The 13591-nt window shown below is 31.0% G+C and overlaps 1 protein-coding gene across 1 annotated transcript; it reads right to left on the bottom strand.

The window, feature by feature from the left end:
- Nucleotides 1-2045: 2045 nt before the first annotated feature.
- On the bottom strand, nt 2046-4733 carry LOC108848561 (aspartate aminotransferase, mitochondrial). Its single transcript, XM_018621955.2, has 10 exons — nt 4421-4733; nt 4171-4256; nt 3703-3909; nt 3511-3616; nt 3318-3422; nt 3071-3243; nt 2825-2984; nt 2594-2689; nt 2391-2485; nt 2046-2307 (listed from the first exon to the last, which is right to left on the bottom strand). Exons 1-10 carry the CDS (start codon nt 4619-4621, stop codon nt 2235-2237), a joined length of 1302 nt encoding a protein of 433 aa, XP_018477457.1. The 5' UTR covers nt 4622-4733; the 3' UTR covers nt 2046-2234.
- Between the last annotated feature and the right edge of the window lie 8858 nt (nt 4734-13591).

Raw genomic sequence — 13591 nt, 5'->3', positions numbered from 1 at the left:
TATATGCTATTTAAAAAAAATAAAGTTGATCTATGAATTAAATATGACAAATAAGATTATAGAGTTATATTAATAATGACAAATAAGAATCATAAACAATAAGATTATAGAATTATAATTTATACAATATATAACACTAAATGTAAATCATATATTTAAAACATGTCTGATAATATTGATTTACCTTTAAAACATTTATGACAACATTGAAGTTATACGTTTATAAAATAAAAGGAACTAGATCTTGACCCGTGCGACCGCACGGGTATTTATTTTCTATTTTTAGTTTTTTTGTATTAAATGATGTATTTGTAATATTTGATAATAAATTTATATCGAAAACTAATTTTTGCAGTTATAACAAAAATTAAAATTAAAATTTTAATAAAATATTATTATATAAATTCAGTTATCCTAATTAAAATAGTATAGGTGTGGGTCATAATACTTTCGAATTCCAAATATTTAGAATTTCTATTAATATAAATTTGTTAAAAAATAATCAAACTCGGTATTTAATTTTAAATCTTAATTTGGGTGTACTAAATGTTATATTTGTAAATGTAATCATATTAAATTAAGTAATTTTATATTTTTTGCGTTTAACGTAAAATGTATCACCGACACTGGAGATCACCTAAACAAATCTAACATTTATATGATTAGATGTATGTGTAAGATATATAACAAACAAAGTTTTTAAATGATAAGTATGAAAATACACAATATGGTTAGTATGCTATTAAACATGATATGTTACTTATAAAATTTGTAAGAATAAATAATTGTTAGACTTTTAATAAATTTGTGACATATAAAAATTAAGATTATAATTTGTAAGAAAATGAAATGTAATATAATATATATTTGATCTAACTGCTAATTCATTATAAATGGGCTTACGTGTTCAATAATTTTCAGATTGGATTTTGACAATTAGTTTTCATAATTACTGTAGACTAATGAGAAAATCAATGGAAAATATTTTTTTGAAAATAAATAAAGTGATTCAGTTTCTATATCTTGTAGTAGAGATGGGTGTTCAGATATTCATTCGGATTTGATTCAGGTCTCTTTGGGTTTTAGATTTTTGGGATGAAAGGTTTTAGCCTCATTCAGTATTTATAATTTCGGTTCATGTTCTGGTTCGGATAACTCATTTGAATTGTTTAAAAAAAATTAAAATTCTTAAAATATAAAAGTAAAAATTTATATAACAAATAAATTTGAATAATATATGGCAAAAACTTAAATTTAACATAAAAATTGTTTTGGTTCGAATATTAAAAGATAGTGATCTCCTACCATATCATATGCGATTTTTATTATCATTAAATGTGGTAAATTTAGAATTAGGAAATGTATTTATTAAACTGAAAAGACAACATTAATAAAATTATAAATAATTCGAAATTGATTTAATAGAGAAAGAAAATTAAGTTTTATATTAGGACAACACATTAACTCAACTGAAAAAGACAACATTAAAATAGGTAACTTAATTTATATTAAAACAACACATTAATTCAACTGGAAAAGACAAGCATTAAATTAAGTAGTTTAATTTAATTCTCAGTGGCATTTAGGCGTAAATACTGTGCAACTTGTAAAGTTAATCCATATGTGTACTTCTGTTTTAATAAAGTAGATATCCACCGTATAGTCAAACTCTAGTCAATCTCTTATAATTTGCAAAAGCATTGTATGCCCAACTTCTCTCGTTTTGTTGTTTGGCTGCTGTGAATAAGGGTCAAAACTCTAGTTAATTTATTGTTGTATGATTCCTATCCGTCTATGTTTTCTTTTTCTTTCCCTTTCCGCTCCTAATTCGTTCTTGTTTTGGAATTAAAGCATCTACGGTTAACCTGCTTGTCTCGTTTGTACATGGACTTCCAGTACCTTAGAAACTTCCCCTTCTTTGTCCTTCTGCTGCGACATTCTGTTAAAACACTTGGCAAGTCTATCTATCTAACAACTCACAATGTCCAACCTGATCTTAAGCTTAAACCTCCAGCAATTTATAAGCAGTCAAAACATGTGAAATCAACTAAAGGGCGGTTTTAAAGATAATTCAAGAATTTATAGCGCTGATAAAGTTGCTGTTTCTGGGTAAGACTTTCAGTCCCCATCAAAACAATTGCGGAGCAACAAATGTTGTAACTTCCTCTGTCTTTATTATTTAACTCATTCAAAAAGAAACAAATTTATCTCTCACTGGAGACATCTAAAACAATTTAAGATGACTTGGTGACTTCATGTATGGCATTCGCAAGGTATTCCACGTTTCCTGTTGTAACACCGGCCATACTGCAACCCAAACCCACCAATCAAGACCCTCAATTATTTGATAACACTTAGAAGTGCATTAAAATAAAGAAATGGACAAGTACCTGATACGGCCATTACGGGTCATATAGATGTGATACTCGCTAGTTAAGCGGTCAACCTGTTCTGGTGTTAGCCCACTGTAGCAGAACATTCCAATCTGTCCTCCCCCCCCCCCCCCCACCCAAAAAAATAGATATAGTTATGTAATGGTGTGAATCAAAACGCCAAGTTCATAAATTTTAAGAAAAGTATTGTGTTTCTTTACCTGCTTGGTTACGTGCTCCCATGATAGAGGCGATCCTAACTTCTCTAGGCTTTCTCTCAAAGTAGTTCTCATGCCAATTATCCGATCAGCCATGATCTGTTCCATCATAAAAAATTTATACAATAATTCTAAAGGGGTGAATATGGAATACAACGTGTGCAGATGAAACATGGAATAGAATGCAAGCCTAAAGAAGCTATAGGAAAGATGAAACATGGAATAGAATGTTACCTTAACTTCCTGTAGCCACTGGTTCTTTAACTGTGGGTCTCCAAGAATGATTGAGACTATTTGAGCTCCATGTAAAGGTGGGTTGCTGTACATTGGTCTAGCTAGTTGCTGCAACTGACTTTTCACAGTCACAGCTTGCTTCTCATCTTCACAAAGCACGCTGCAGCAGAGAAGACAAAAGTAATAATCTTTATATTATGTTCTAACCTTTTTTCACTAAGTGAATTTCTTAAGAAAAATGAATACCTGAGACATCCGACCCTCTGGCCGTAGAGTCCCATGTTCTTCGCATAAGACTGAGAAATTCCAATATGATGACCATCCTCGAGAAAGATCCTGATGGACTTGGCATCTTTCCTTGGATCACCACTTGCGAAACCTTGATAGGCCATATCGAAGAATGCAAAATGCTTTTTCGCCTGAAATGAGAAACTCGCCGTCAGTCTACATGCCGTACAGACAGGGGAGACAAATAACACTAATAAAATATCACCTTGAATAGCTGTGAAATCTCTCTCCATTGTTCTTCTGTAGGGTCAACTCCAGTAGGATTGTGAGCACAAGCATGGAGAAGGAAGAAGGAGCCTTCGGGAGCATTCTATGAGGAAAAAAAAGGCTTAAAATCATCAACATGAGGAGTAAGATGTAAATATGCTTGACGAAGAAGGTTGCTGTTGCTAACTAACCTTCACATCATCCATCAATCCTGAGAAATCCAAGCCCTTGGTTTCTGGATGATAGTAATGGTATGTCTTCTGAGGGACTTGTGCATCTCTCCAGATGTTGTGGTGGCTGTACACAAACAAACAAAAAAAAGACAGCACTAAGCTACTTTGGCTGTACACTTACAAAGCATAAGGCTTTAGGTTAAAACTCACTTGGACCAGGTAGGTACAGGAATGTAGATCTGGGAATCGGGACGGAAACGTTTCTGGAAGTCAGCAAAGAGTCGGCAAGCACCAGTTCCAGAGAGAGACTGAACAGCAGCAATCCTTTTATCTTTGATAAACTCAGAGTTCTTCCCATAGGCAAGCTTCAATGTCTCCTCCACCATTTCGACACTCCCTCCCATAGGAAGATACTCCCTTTTAGTCCAATTAAACAAAAAAAGATAGCGTTACCAACAACAGAAACAAAACAGCTAAAGCAAAAAAAAAAAAAAAACTTTTTTTCTCTAAATGCATGCAAGTATCAAAGATCATGTTTTAGTCTCTCACACACATATTCGTTTCTTAAGTTACACAATTCAGGAATAAACACACAACTTAGCAGTCAAAAATTTTGAGGACAATCAAGAGAAGCATTAAAGTTAGTTAATTTTGAGGAAGGAGGGGATTGAAGGTTACATGAAGGAGGCGCCAGCGATTCTACGCTCAGCTTCTCGGACACATTCCAAGACAACAGGCTTCCCATTATCATCACGATATGCTCCCTATACAACAACCATGACCATTTGATATAGTAATTAGTAATTACAGATATATTAGCTTCATCAACCCTAAGTAAAGCCAGCATGCAATCAACATTTTCAATTCAGAGATTCTCAAAACATTCTCAAGGATAAAATCCATAAGATCTGGGAGAGAGATGGCTCACCACACCAACGTTAACTTTATCGGGACTAGGATCCGCGAGAAAAGCCTCCGTGACACCGAGGATCGGATCTTTGGGAGCTGGCTCCACGTTCTTCCACCACGACGACATGGATCTCAAACCCGAGGAGATCTGACGGCTCGCCATCGTCGTTGTCGTTCGCCGCGAAGCAGAGTTACGGATTTTCATCGCCATCATCGCCATAACTCTCAAAACACGGACAGAAAGGGATTTATTTTATATGGAGGTGGCGACTCGTGTGAAGTAAAGGGGCAGATGAGGACGAATGGGAGAAAGAGACGCAGGATTTAGATAAATGGCTTTGGACTCTCTGTGTGTGTGATAATAAAATAGATTACATTATGCTTTTCAATAACAACAAATATAAATAAATATTCTTCAATGCTTTTGTTTTGGAGTTTTGTGTTTGTTGCGTCAGAGTTATTGCTCTTTTTCAATCTTCTAAGGAAAAATTCATTAAAAATACACAGACTGAATTTCTTTTGCTGAAAAAATACACGAACTTTTTTGGCTTCCCAAAAAATACACAAACTAATTTTGATTGTCCATAAAATACACGAACTTTTGAATTTTGAAGGTTTCACACCTCGATTTTAACGGTGTAAACAGTGACTAACAGAATAGTAAAACGCCGTTAGACGCCGTTAACTCTGATTAAAAAGTTCATGTATTTTTTGGACAACCAAAATTAGTGCGTGTATTTTTCGGGAAGCCTAAAAAGTTTGTGTATTTTTTCAGCAAAGGAAATTTAGTATGTGTATTTTTAAGGAATTTTCAAATGGAGTTTGGATATTTCATATACTATTCAGAGGCTAAATATCTGGACCCAAAACATATCCAAAATTTTATATTTGTAAACTTTCGGTTTGGTTTTGGACCAAATATTTTCTATCTAAAAGATCCAGATCCGGAAAAAAACGACCCAAATCCGACCCAAAGACCTGGAAAAAAACACATTCTCTATCACATGATACAGATCCGAAATTTTATATTTGTAAACTTTCGGTTTGGTTTTGGACCGAATATTTCCGGGTCAGTTCTGATTCAAGTTTTTGAATCCGGCTAGACATTTTAACCGGATTCAAAAACTTGAATCAGAACTAACACAAAAATATTCTCTCCAAAACCAAACCAAAAGTTTACAAATATTTGTTGAGTCCAATTTAGTCGAAATCTATCATATATATCTAAAAATTCACAAACAACTCTAAATTTTACATTGAAAGTTTCATATTAATTAAAAATGTTTCTGTTACAAAAACAAAACTAAAAATGTTGCAAAAATAATAACAAAATTGTTAGCAGAAAGATCTTGTCGGATTGAATCTATTTGTATCGATTTTATTAGGCCCATGTCTATTCGGATCAGTTCTTTTTGGTTTCAATTCTTTCAAGTAGATGAGTTTTGGACCCAACAAATATTTGTAAACTTTCGGTTTGGTTTTGGACCGAATATTTTCGGGTCAGTTCCAATCCAAGTTTTTGAATCCGGCTAAAATGTCAAGATTAGGTCTAGATATTTTAGCCGGATTCAAAAACTTGGATCGAAACTGATCCGAAAATATTCGGTCCAAAACCAAACCGAAAGTTTACAAATATAAATTTTGGATCTGTATTGGGTCAAGATATTTAGCATCTGAATAGGATATGAAATATCCAAACTCTATATGAAAATTCCTTAAAAATACACATACTAAATTTTCTTTGCTGAAAAAATACACGAACTTTTTAGACTTCCCGAAAAATACACGAACTAATTTTGGTTATCCAAAAAATACATGAACTTTTTAGTTAGAGTTAACGGCGTCTAACGGCGTCTTACTATTCTGTTAGTCACTGTTTACACCGTTAAAATCGAGGTGTGAAACCTTCAAAATTCAAAAGTTCATGTATTTTTTGGACAATCAAAATTAGTTTGTGTATTTTTTGGGAAGCCAAAAAAGTTCGTGTATTTTTTCAGCAAAATAAATTCAGTCTGTGTATTTTTAAGAAATTTTCCCATCTTCTAAATACCTGAAAATTCCGAATATCATTCTACGGTTCTAAATTCATTCATATGGGAAGTACCCCATTGTAACACAACATAATATTCTGAAAAAATATTCGATATGTTTTTACCCAATTCCAAATATTAGTTACACATTATAACATGTTTTTCAATGTTAACTAGAGTTTAACCCGCACATCCACGCGGATATATTTTCAGTTTATAAATATATTATTTTGATATCGTAGTAAACAACTAAATTATATGATTTACACTTTGATGTATATATTGTCATAATTCTACAGTCTATTTTTAATTTTTTTTGTTCTACATTATCAATATATATTGTTTATACATAATTTATTAATTGTTATTACATATTAATAAAAAAAAAATATTTCGGTACAGTAAATTTACAATCTAAAATAATCAAATAAAAATTCTCTTTTAGAATATGAGTAAAATTGTTTTTACCATTTACGTACGATAATGATTTTAAAAAAATTATTTATACTATATAAAGGGTATTCATTTAGAATGATTTATTTTTACATGTTGTGTTTAAAAGATATATATTTTAGCATCTATCATTTAAATATATTATGGACTTTTATAAGTAAGTAAAAACATTATTCTACTTGAAAATTTTAAATATACACAAACTTTTGTACTGGTAGTTGTGCAAAGAAATATTATCTTTCAATATATTTGAGTTTGGAATATCTTGTTTTTGAAAATTTCTTTTATGCTAGAAATAATTTTTCTACAAAATAAATTTCTTTTATGCTAGAAATAATTTTTCTACAAATAAATTAATTTAAAAATATAATGAACATGTAGGTCATTAGGCATTGACTAAATAATTAAAAATGAATTAGTCTGTCTTTACCATTAATATCAAGTTGAATTACCATTCTGTAGATTTTGGAAATATAATTAATGCGTTAACATCAAGTTGAATTACAAAATTATATAGGTTTAATAACTTTATTATAATTATTTAAATAACTTTTAGAAAACCGTAACACATGGAAAAAAATTATGATTGCTATTTTAATATTATAAATTCATAAGCTTTGTTATATTATATCAAATTCTCATGGGCGAAGTAAACAGCTTTGGTTAATCAGAGATCAAAGGATCGACAATTAATTAAGAAAGAAATCTAGAGCCGGAAAAGGGGAGGTACTGTATATCTTTTTCAGTTGTGTTCCTAGTAGACTCTAATTGGTGACATGAATTACTATTGATTAAGTTTGAGTTTGAGGTATAACTCAAAAATGTTACCATTCGTGTATTACTTTTAACTTTTTGAGTTATTATTCGATTTAGAAAGTATTATGTATGAGTTACAATTTTGACTTCTCTTTTAAAAAATTGATAACTCAAATGTTAACTCAACATCAACAAAATTTCAATGCATTAAAAGTTGACTTAATATTATTTTGGTTTTAGGTTAGTTATCCTACGATTAGTTTTTAATTTTTATCAATTTTAGTTTGCTTTAATATATATGCATGTTGTCTCACGTTTGTTTTTTCAGCTAATAAAACATTCTAATTTTTTTTAAAGATGTTTGCTAGTTAGTCAATTTATATCTATGATTTCCATTTAAATTATCTAAAATTATTTCTATAATTTTAATTGCTAATTATATTTGGTAAATTAAGTTTACGTAAATAAAATTATAAGTAAATATACATAGGTATCTTCTGTTAGAATAAATATATAAGTATATTACTATATTTCCTTAATTTTAATTTTAATTTATTAAAATAATATATTACAAATTTAATCAATTTCATTCAACTGATAATAAATGTTACTATTATTGATAAATTTTATTATTATTAATATTTATAGTTGTTTCTACATAATATATACTACAACTCATACATCAAAAATGTTACCGGTCAATAATTTTTAAAAAATAGTAACTCATATTTTTTTTGCAAACTCACTTCATAAATCTACAGTTTCTTACTGCGAGTTACATCGAATTATAACGTTTATTGTAATTCAACTCTAATTCAACGTGTCACCAATCAGGACCTAAGTATAAATTTTGAGAAATATCTCGTATATAAATTGAGGAGAATTACAACTTTTGAGTGCAGTCACGTGTTATTCAACATGATGATTTTTAGAATTTTTAGAAAAATTAGGTTGGTCCATCTAAATATACATTATACTTTTAATTAAATTAACTACCAAATTAATTAGTAATGCATAAAAAATATTCTCTATTCTTTTCTTAAATAAAAATTACGGAATTACTTAATATGATTAACATATATATAACAATTAATGATTTTGAATAATAAAAAAAATATATGACAATTAATGATTTTGAATAATAAAGATTTGATAATAATTTTTGCATCACCAATCCTTTTTGTTTAATTTTATTATTAAACTTTAAAACAATCACATTAATCATATAACAAAAAATAGATTTTTTCTTATATGTTATATTTTGAATTTTTAAAAACTATTATAAAGTCTAACAATGAAAATTTTGTGTTTGTTGTTTTATTTTTCAGTTATAAAAAGATACGAATGATCATAAAATCATATGAGAATGAAGTATCAGTTAATAGATATTCGGATTATATATATGTGTGTGTGTGTATATATATATATTATTTTTAGTATCATTCAAATTAAACTATATGGCATATAAAATATATAAATACGTTAATTTCAAAATTTAGAATAAAAATGTATTGAGATGTGAATATTTTAATTTTGAACATTTTTCTTATAAGATATTCTAAATATATCATTATACAATAAGGCGATATAATATTTGATTTTTACTGGTGTTAATTATTGATTTATTATTTCTTGGTAAAAAGGACTTGAAATATGTGCTTAATTTCAATTAATATTATTGTACAAAGAATCATTCCTAATATGAAGAATATGTATTACTTGGGAAAGAAGTCGATTAAACTTAATATGACAAAATTTATAGTTAACATAGAAATAGAATATATTGAATGCAATCTACATACAAAGATTCCTCCGGCTGGAGTTCCATTATCATTAGGCCAAGAGTTCTTGGTTCATTTCCAAATTTTTCGATCCACCATTTTTGCAAGCGCTACCGCAGGGTTGGGTGTAGCTCCATGTCTCCTCTCATTTCGTTCTGTCCACAGTGAATGGACTGCTGCTTGAAAAGTGTAACGAGTAAGAAAGATTGTGAACAGGTCGCGATTGGTCTCCATGAGCAAGTCCATCAGCTCCGACCAGTTTTTAATTAACCTCGACTGAAGAAAACCACTCGTTAATAGAGAGACCAGACCTCTGATGAATAAGATCAAAGCAAAAAAATAACAAGTGTTCCCGAGTTTCTGAAGGGTTTTGACAGAAGATGCCGGATCAGTATTTGTGTTCCATACAAGCAATTGATTGCCTGGTGGATAGCCTGTTGTGAACTGTAACCCAATGTAAGAAAGTAAACATTGGGGGTACCATGTTGAAACCAAATTGCTTTCCACCATCTCGTGCTTGCGTCCCAGGTTAGTTTCGTCTGGAATATAGGTTTGCAACTTATAACTGCTCTGTTTCCAGAGAGGCTGGTCCTGCATCAAATGTCAACTTCCTCCTTCTCACATCAATGATAGTTTCAACCTCATTAAAGATATCTTGTCGAAGTCTGAGTATCAAACCAGATCATGTAATCTTATCCATAGTACTTGACTATGTATCAAACCAGAATGAAGTACTAGCACCATCCCCAACTTTCGTCCTTTGAAGATCCTTTGCCTTATCACCACACTTCAGTACAATTTTTTTACACATCCAAGAACCTGTTGCAGTTGGATCCTTGATAGACTCCTTGCTTTATCAAACAGATCATGTAACAACAGAGTATTTTAAGCCTAGCAATAGCATAGAGTAAAAGCCCAAAGGTGAAGGTAGATTTTTCGTTGAACCCCAATTCATATCTAAATCAGATCCCTGCAATCAGAAAACGTGGATACAAAACAAGCAAACATTACAAAACCTCTGATTCGACGGTCGAGAACACCCAGGTTTCAAGTTTTCGAAAATGTTACTTTGTAAGAATCATAGTGAACCGTGGAATTTCAAACTGGATACGTACTAGTACCGATACAGTGGTTGTTACCTCCCAAGATGTTTGTATCAGCCTATCAGGGAGAGACAGAGACACGGATGGTGAAGTGTCGTACTAGTTAGTAGTACCACTCCATTTTAGGCCAATTTGTTCATTTTATATTACCAGTTTAATGGTATGGTTTCTATTATACCGGTAATTGGAACTAAACCGATTTTCTTTATGCTTTTTTCACCATAATCTCCTTGATGCAGATAAAGCTGAGCAACATTGATCTTGGTAAAGCTTGCTTAAGCAAAGCCGGTCCTAAAAAATCAGAAGCCTTATTCAAAAGAATAAAATATTTTATTTTAAAATTAATAATAGCATTATTAATTTTATTTTAACAAAATATAGTTTGAAATAATTTATTATTTCCAAAGAAAATTTCAAATTATTAATTTCCATGGTATTATAAAAAATATATTTTCATTTGTTTTGATTTTTATTAATTTATCCATCATAATAACACAATCTATTAAATTTTGTATATAAATAACCTTTAAAAAAATTATCTTTTGTTTTACATTTACTTTTATATATTGTTATATGAATATGTATGCATGTTGATAATGAATATTTAAAAAAAAAAAACTGGTTAGGCCCGATTCAAATGTTTCAGCTCTCAAGTCCAACTCTGAGCTTAAGGTATTGTAAATAGCGATGGGTTTGGACTAGAATATGTGTTATGTTTACTCTCAAATGTGGTGAACTTTGGTCTACATAGACAGGAATAAAAGTTGAGATGATCAATGGGATGTCATTGTGACTTGGGATTGATCAGGAAGAATCTTGTTCGGCTTTTTGTATTGATGAGTGGTCCTTGGTTTGCAATCATTCATTCGGGCATAATAGCAATCCATATAAGTTACAAAAAAAGTATGAATAGCACAGAGAAGATCATCAGGCAAAGGCCGGTTTCTCCCTCAATATCCATGAAAAAAGCAAGAAAAGAGGGAGGCGGAAGCTGTTATGAGGATCCAGAGCTTAATGCCAAATATCGAAGGTGTTGAGAGGGTTTGTGTTCGACCGAGCCTGATTCTTGTGAACAAGATCAGTTCTAGAATTTCAGAACTGACTCTACATAAACAATATGAATCACAAGCTGTTAAAAAAATATTAAAGTTATTACTAAAGTGTTTATATGCTTACAATTTCAGAATTGACTCTACTTGTGAAGATATGATAATGCTAATCAATATGAGTCTTTTGTAGTGATAAAGATAAAGAATCAATTATGAGAATTTGAAACAGTAAAGCTCCACATTCTGCATTTTCATTTGAGTATTATCCAAAGTTGAATTAGTATGTTTAGAAAAAAAAAGATAATACCGAAATGGGTTCTAAAAGAATGTGAGAAGGTTTAGTAGTAGTAGTACTAGTAGCATCCAAGTAGCAGAGGTTATGAACTTTGTTTGATTGTGTATGTAAGACTGTAACATACATTGAAGAGTTTTTAGGGGTTACAATTTTATTCGTTTCTTAAGAAACCCGATTTCTTATCGAATAGAAAACAGATAATGTCAAAGAATTAATTTCTTATAACCATAAAGATTAGGTGAATCCGAATTTTGGATATAGTCGGTCCAAAATACTCTTTTCATCATTTCTTATGTTGTTGCTATTAAACCAATTTCTGTCCCACTTCACTTGCTTTTCCTATTCATTTGCTCATCTTCCCTACCCTCTCACACGGGATTATTTCTGATTTTATGTTTTTTTTTCTTATTACTTTATTATTGTTTAGTAGTCTTTTAACACCGAAAGTTGTATCTTTGGTTGTTTTTGTCCACTAAAATCCCACCGCACAAATATACGGTTGATGTTATTAACGTTAAGTTTCTTTTTCTACCTCTTTTTCTTCTTTTTCTAAAGTTATGATTTCATATTTGTGTAGATAATGCAAAGAGATTACCGCAATCGAAGATACAAACTTTAATAATAAGGGTCTAAACATTTTTAAATTATAGCTACAATTACCTTCGGGCTATATAGCCTATACATGCTACGACGAGAGCTGGGTGAAAATATGAATAATAAATACACAAAGTTGGTGTGAGATTAGTCAAAAGTACGTCTTGTTGCTATATTTTGTAAGGTCCTACTTCGACATAAAGTCAAAATAATGAATCAAATTGCTATATTTTCCCGGAGCAAAAAGTATAATACTATACCTTAGCTTTATTTCAAATGATATACTGAAATAATTGTTGCTGCAGATCTCTATGTTTTATAAATAATGAAAATCGCTTCTCACAGCAAAAAAAATAAATCATTAATCTTAAAAATTCAATTGCACAGAGGAAAGATTGTACATGATATTTATGACTACATTTTTTTTCTTAATTGAATGTTAAATTTATTCAATATCCACAAAAACAATTTTACATTGTAGTGCACTTTATTTTAGTGTTCTAAAAGAATAAAGAGTTAATGAATCTTACGCGTCTATCACTATGAAGCTCTTGTGCTGAACCAGAATCGTAAGCCTTCCTCCTAACAATAGTCTCCCATTAGCTTGATTGAACTCATCCTATTGTGGACTGTCTCTTTGATGGTGCGGATGAGTGTTTTCTGTGTGGAGTGTCAGAGTGTGGCTCTCCATGTCTTCTGCAGTTTTGTTCTCTCCATTAACTATGGGCAAAAGTTGGTTTGTCAAAGTTTGTCCATATTGTTGCTGCAAAAGAACAAGCAAAAAAAAAAGATGACTTCTTGTCTCTGTTTCGTGCTGGCAGAGACTACATGATGTGTTGACGTCTCTATTCCACTTCGCCATTCTTTCTCCTGTGGCCAAACGATCTTTCACTGCTGTCCAAAGCATGAAGGCACACTTCGGTGTAGCATAATGGAACCAAATGCCCTTGCTCCAATCACAGACCGTTTTTCTTCTCTAATAAGTAGCTAGTTGTTTTTGAGTCAAAACGATTCTTGTACTTATCCGCCTTTCCCCTCCATAAGGCCAAGGCGTTATGTTTTCTTTCTTTTAGTTCTTCCTCCACCATATTGAGAATTTTCACTCGATGTCGCCTCCTACTATGCGGGA

Source organism: Raphanus sativus, chromosome 4 (genome assembly GCF_000801105.2).
Source record: "Raphanus sativus cultivar WK10039 chromosome 4, ASM80110v3, whole genome shotgun sequence".
Taxonomy (NCBI): Eukaryota; Viridiplantae; Streptophyta; class Magnoliopsida; order Brassicales; family Brassicaceae; genus Raphanus; species Raphanus sativus.
The sequence above is the reverse complement of the archived record's forward strand: the minus strand, read 5'-3'. Positions and strand labels throughout refer to the sequence as shown.

Coding starts and splice junctions, on each gene's coding strand:
- LOC108848561 (XM_018621955.2), bottom strand. CDS start 4,621: ATGGCGATGATGGCGATGAAAATCCGTAACTCTGCTTCGCGGCGAACG. Junction 4,257..4,420: donor ATAAAGTTAACGTTGGTGTG/GTGAGCCATCTC, acceptor GTTGTTGTATAG/GGAGCATATCGTGATGATAA. Junction 3,910..4,170: donor ATCGCTGGCGCCTCCTTCAT/GTAACCTTCAAT, acceptor TTGGACTAAAAG/GGAGTATCTTCCTATGGGAG.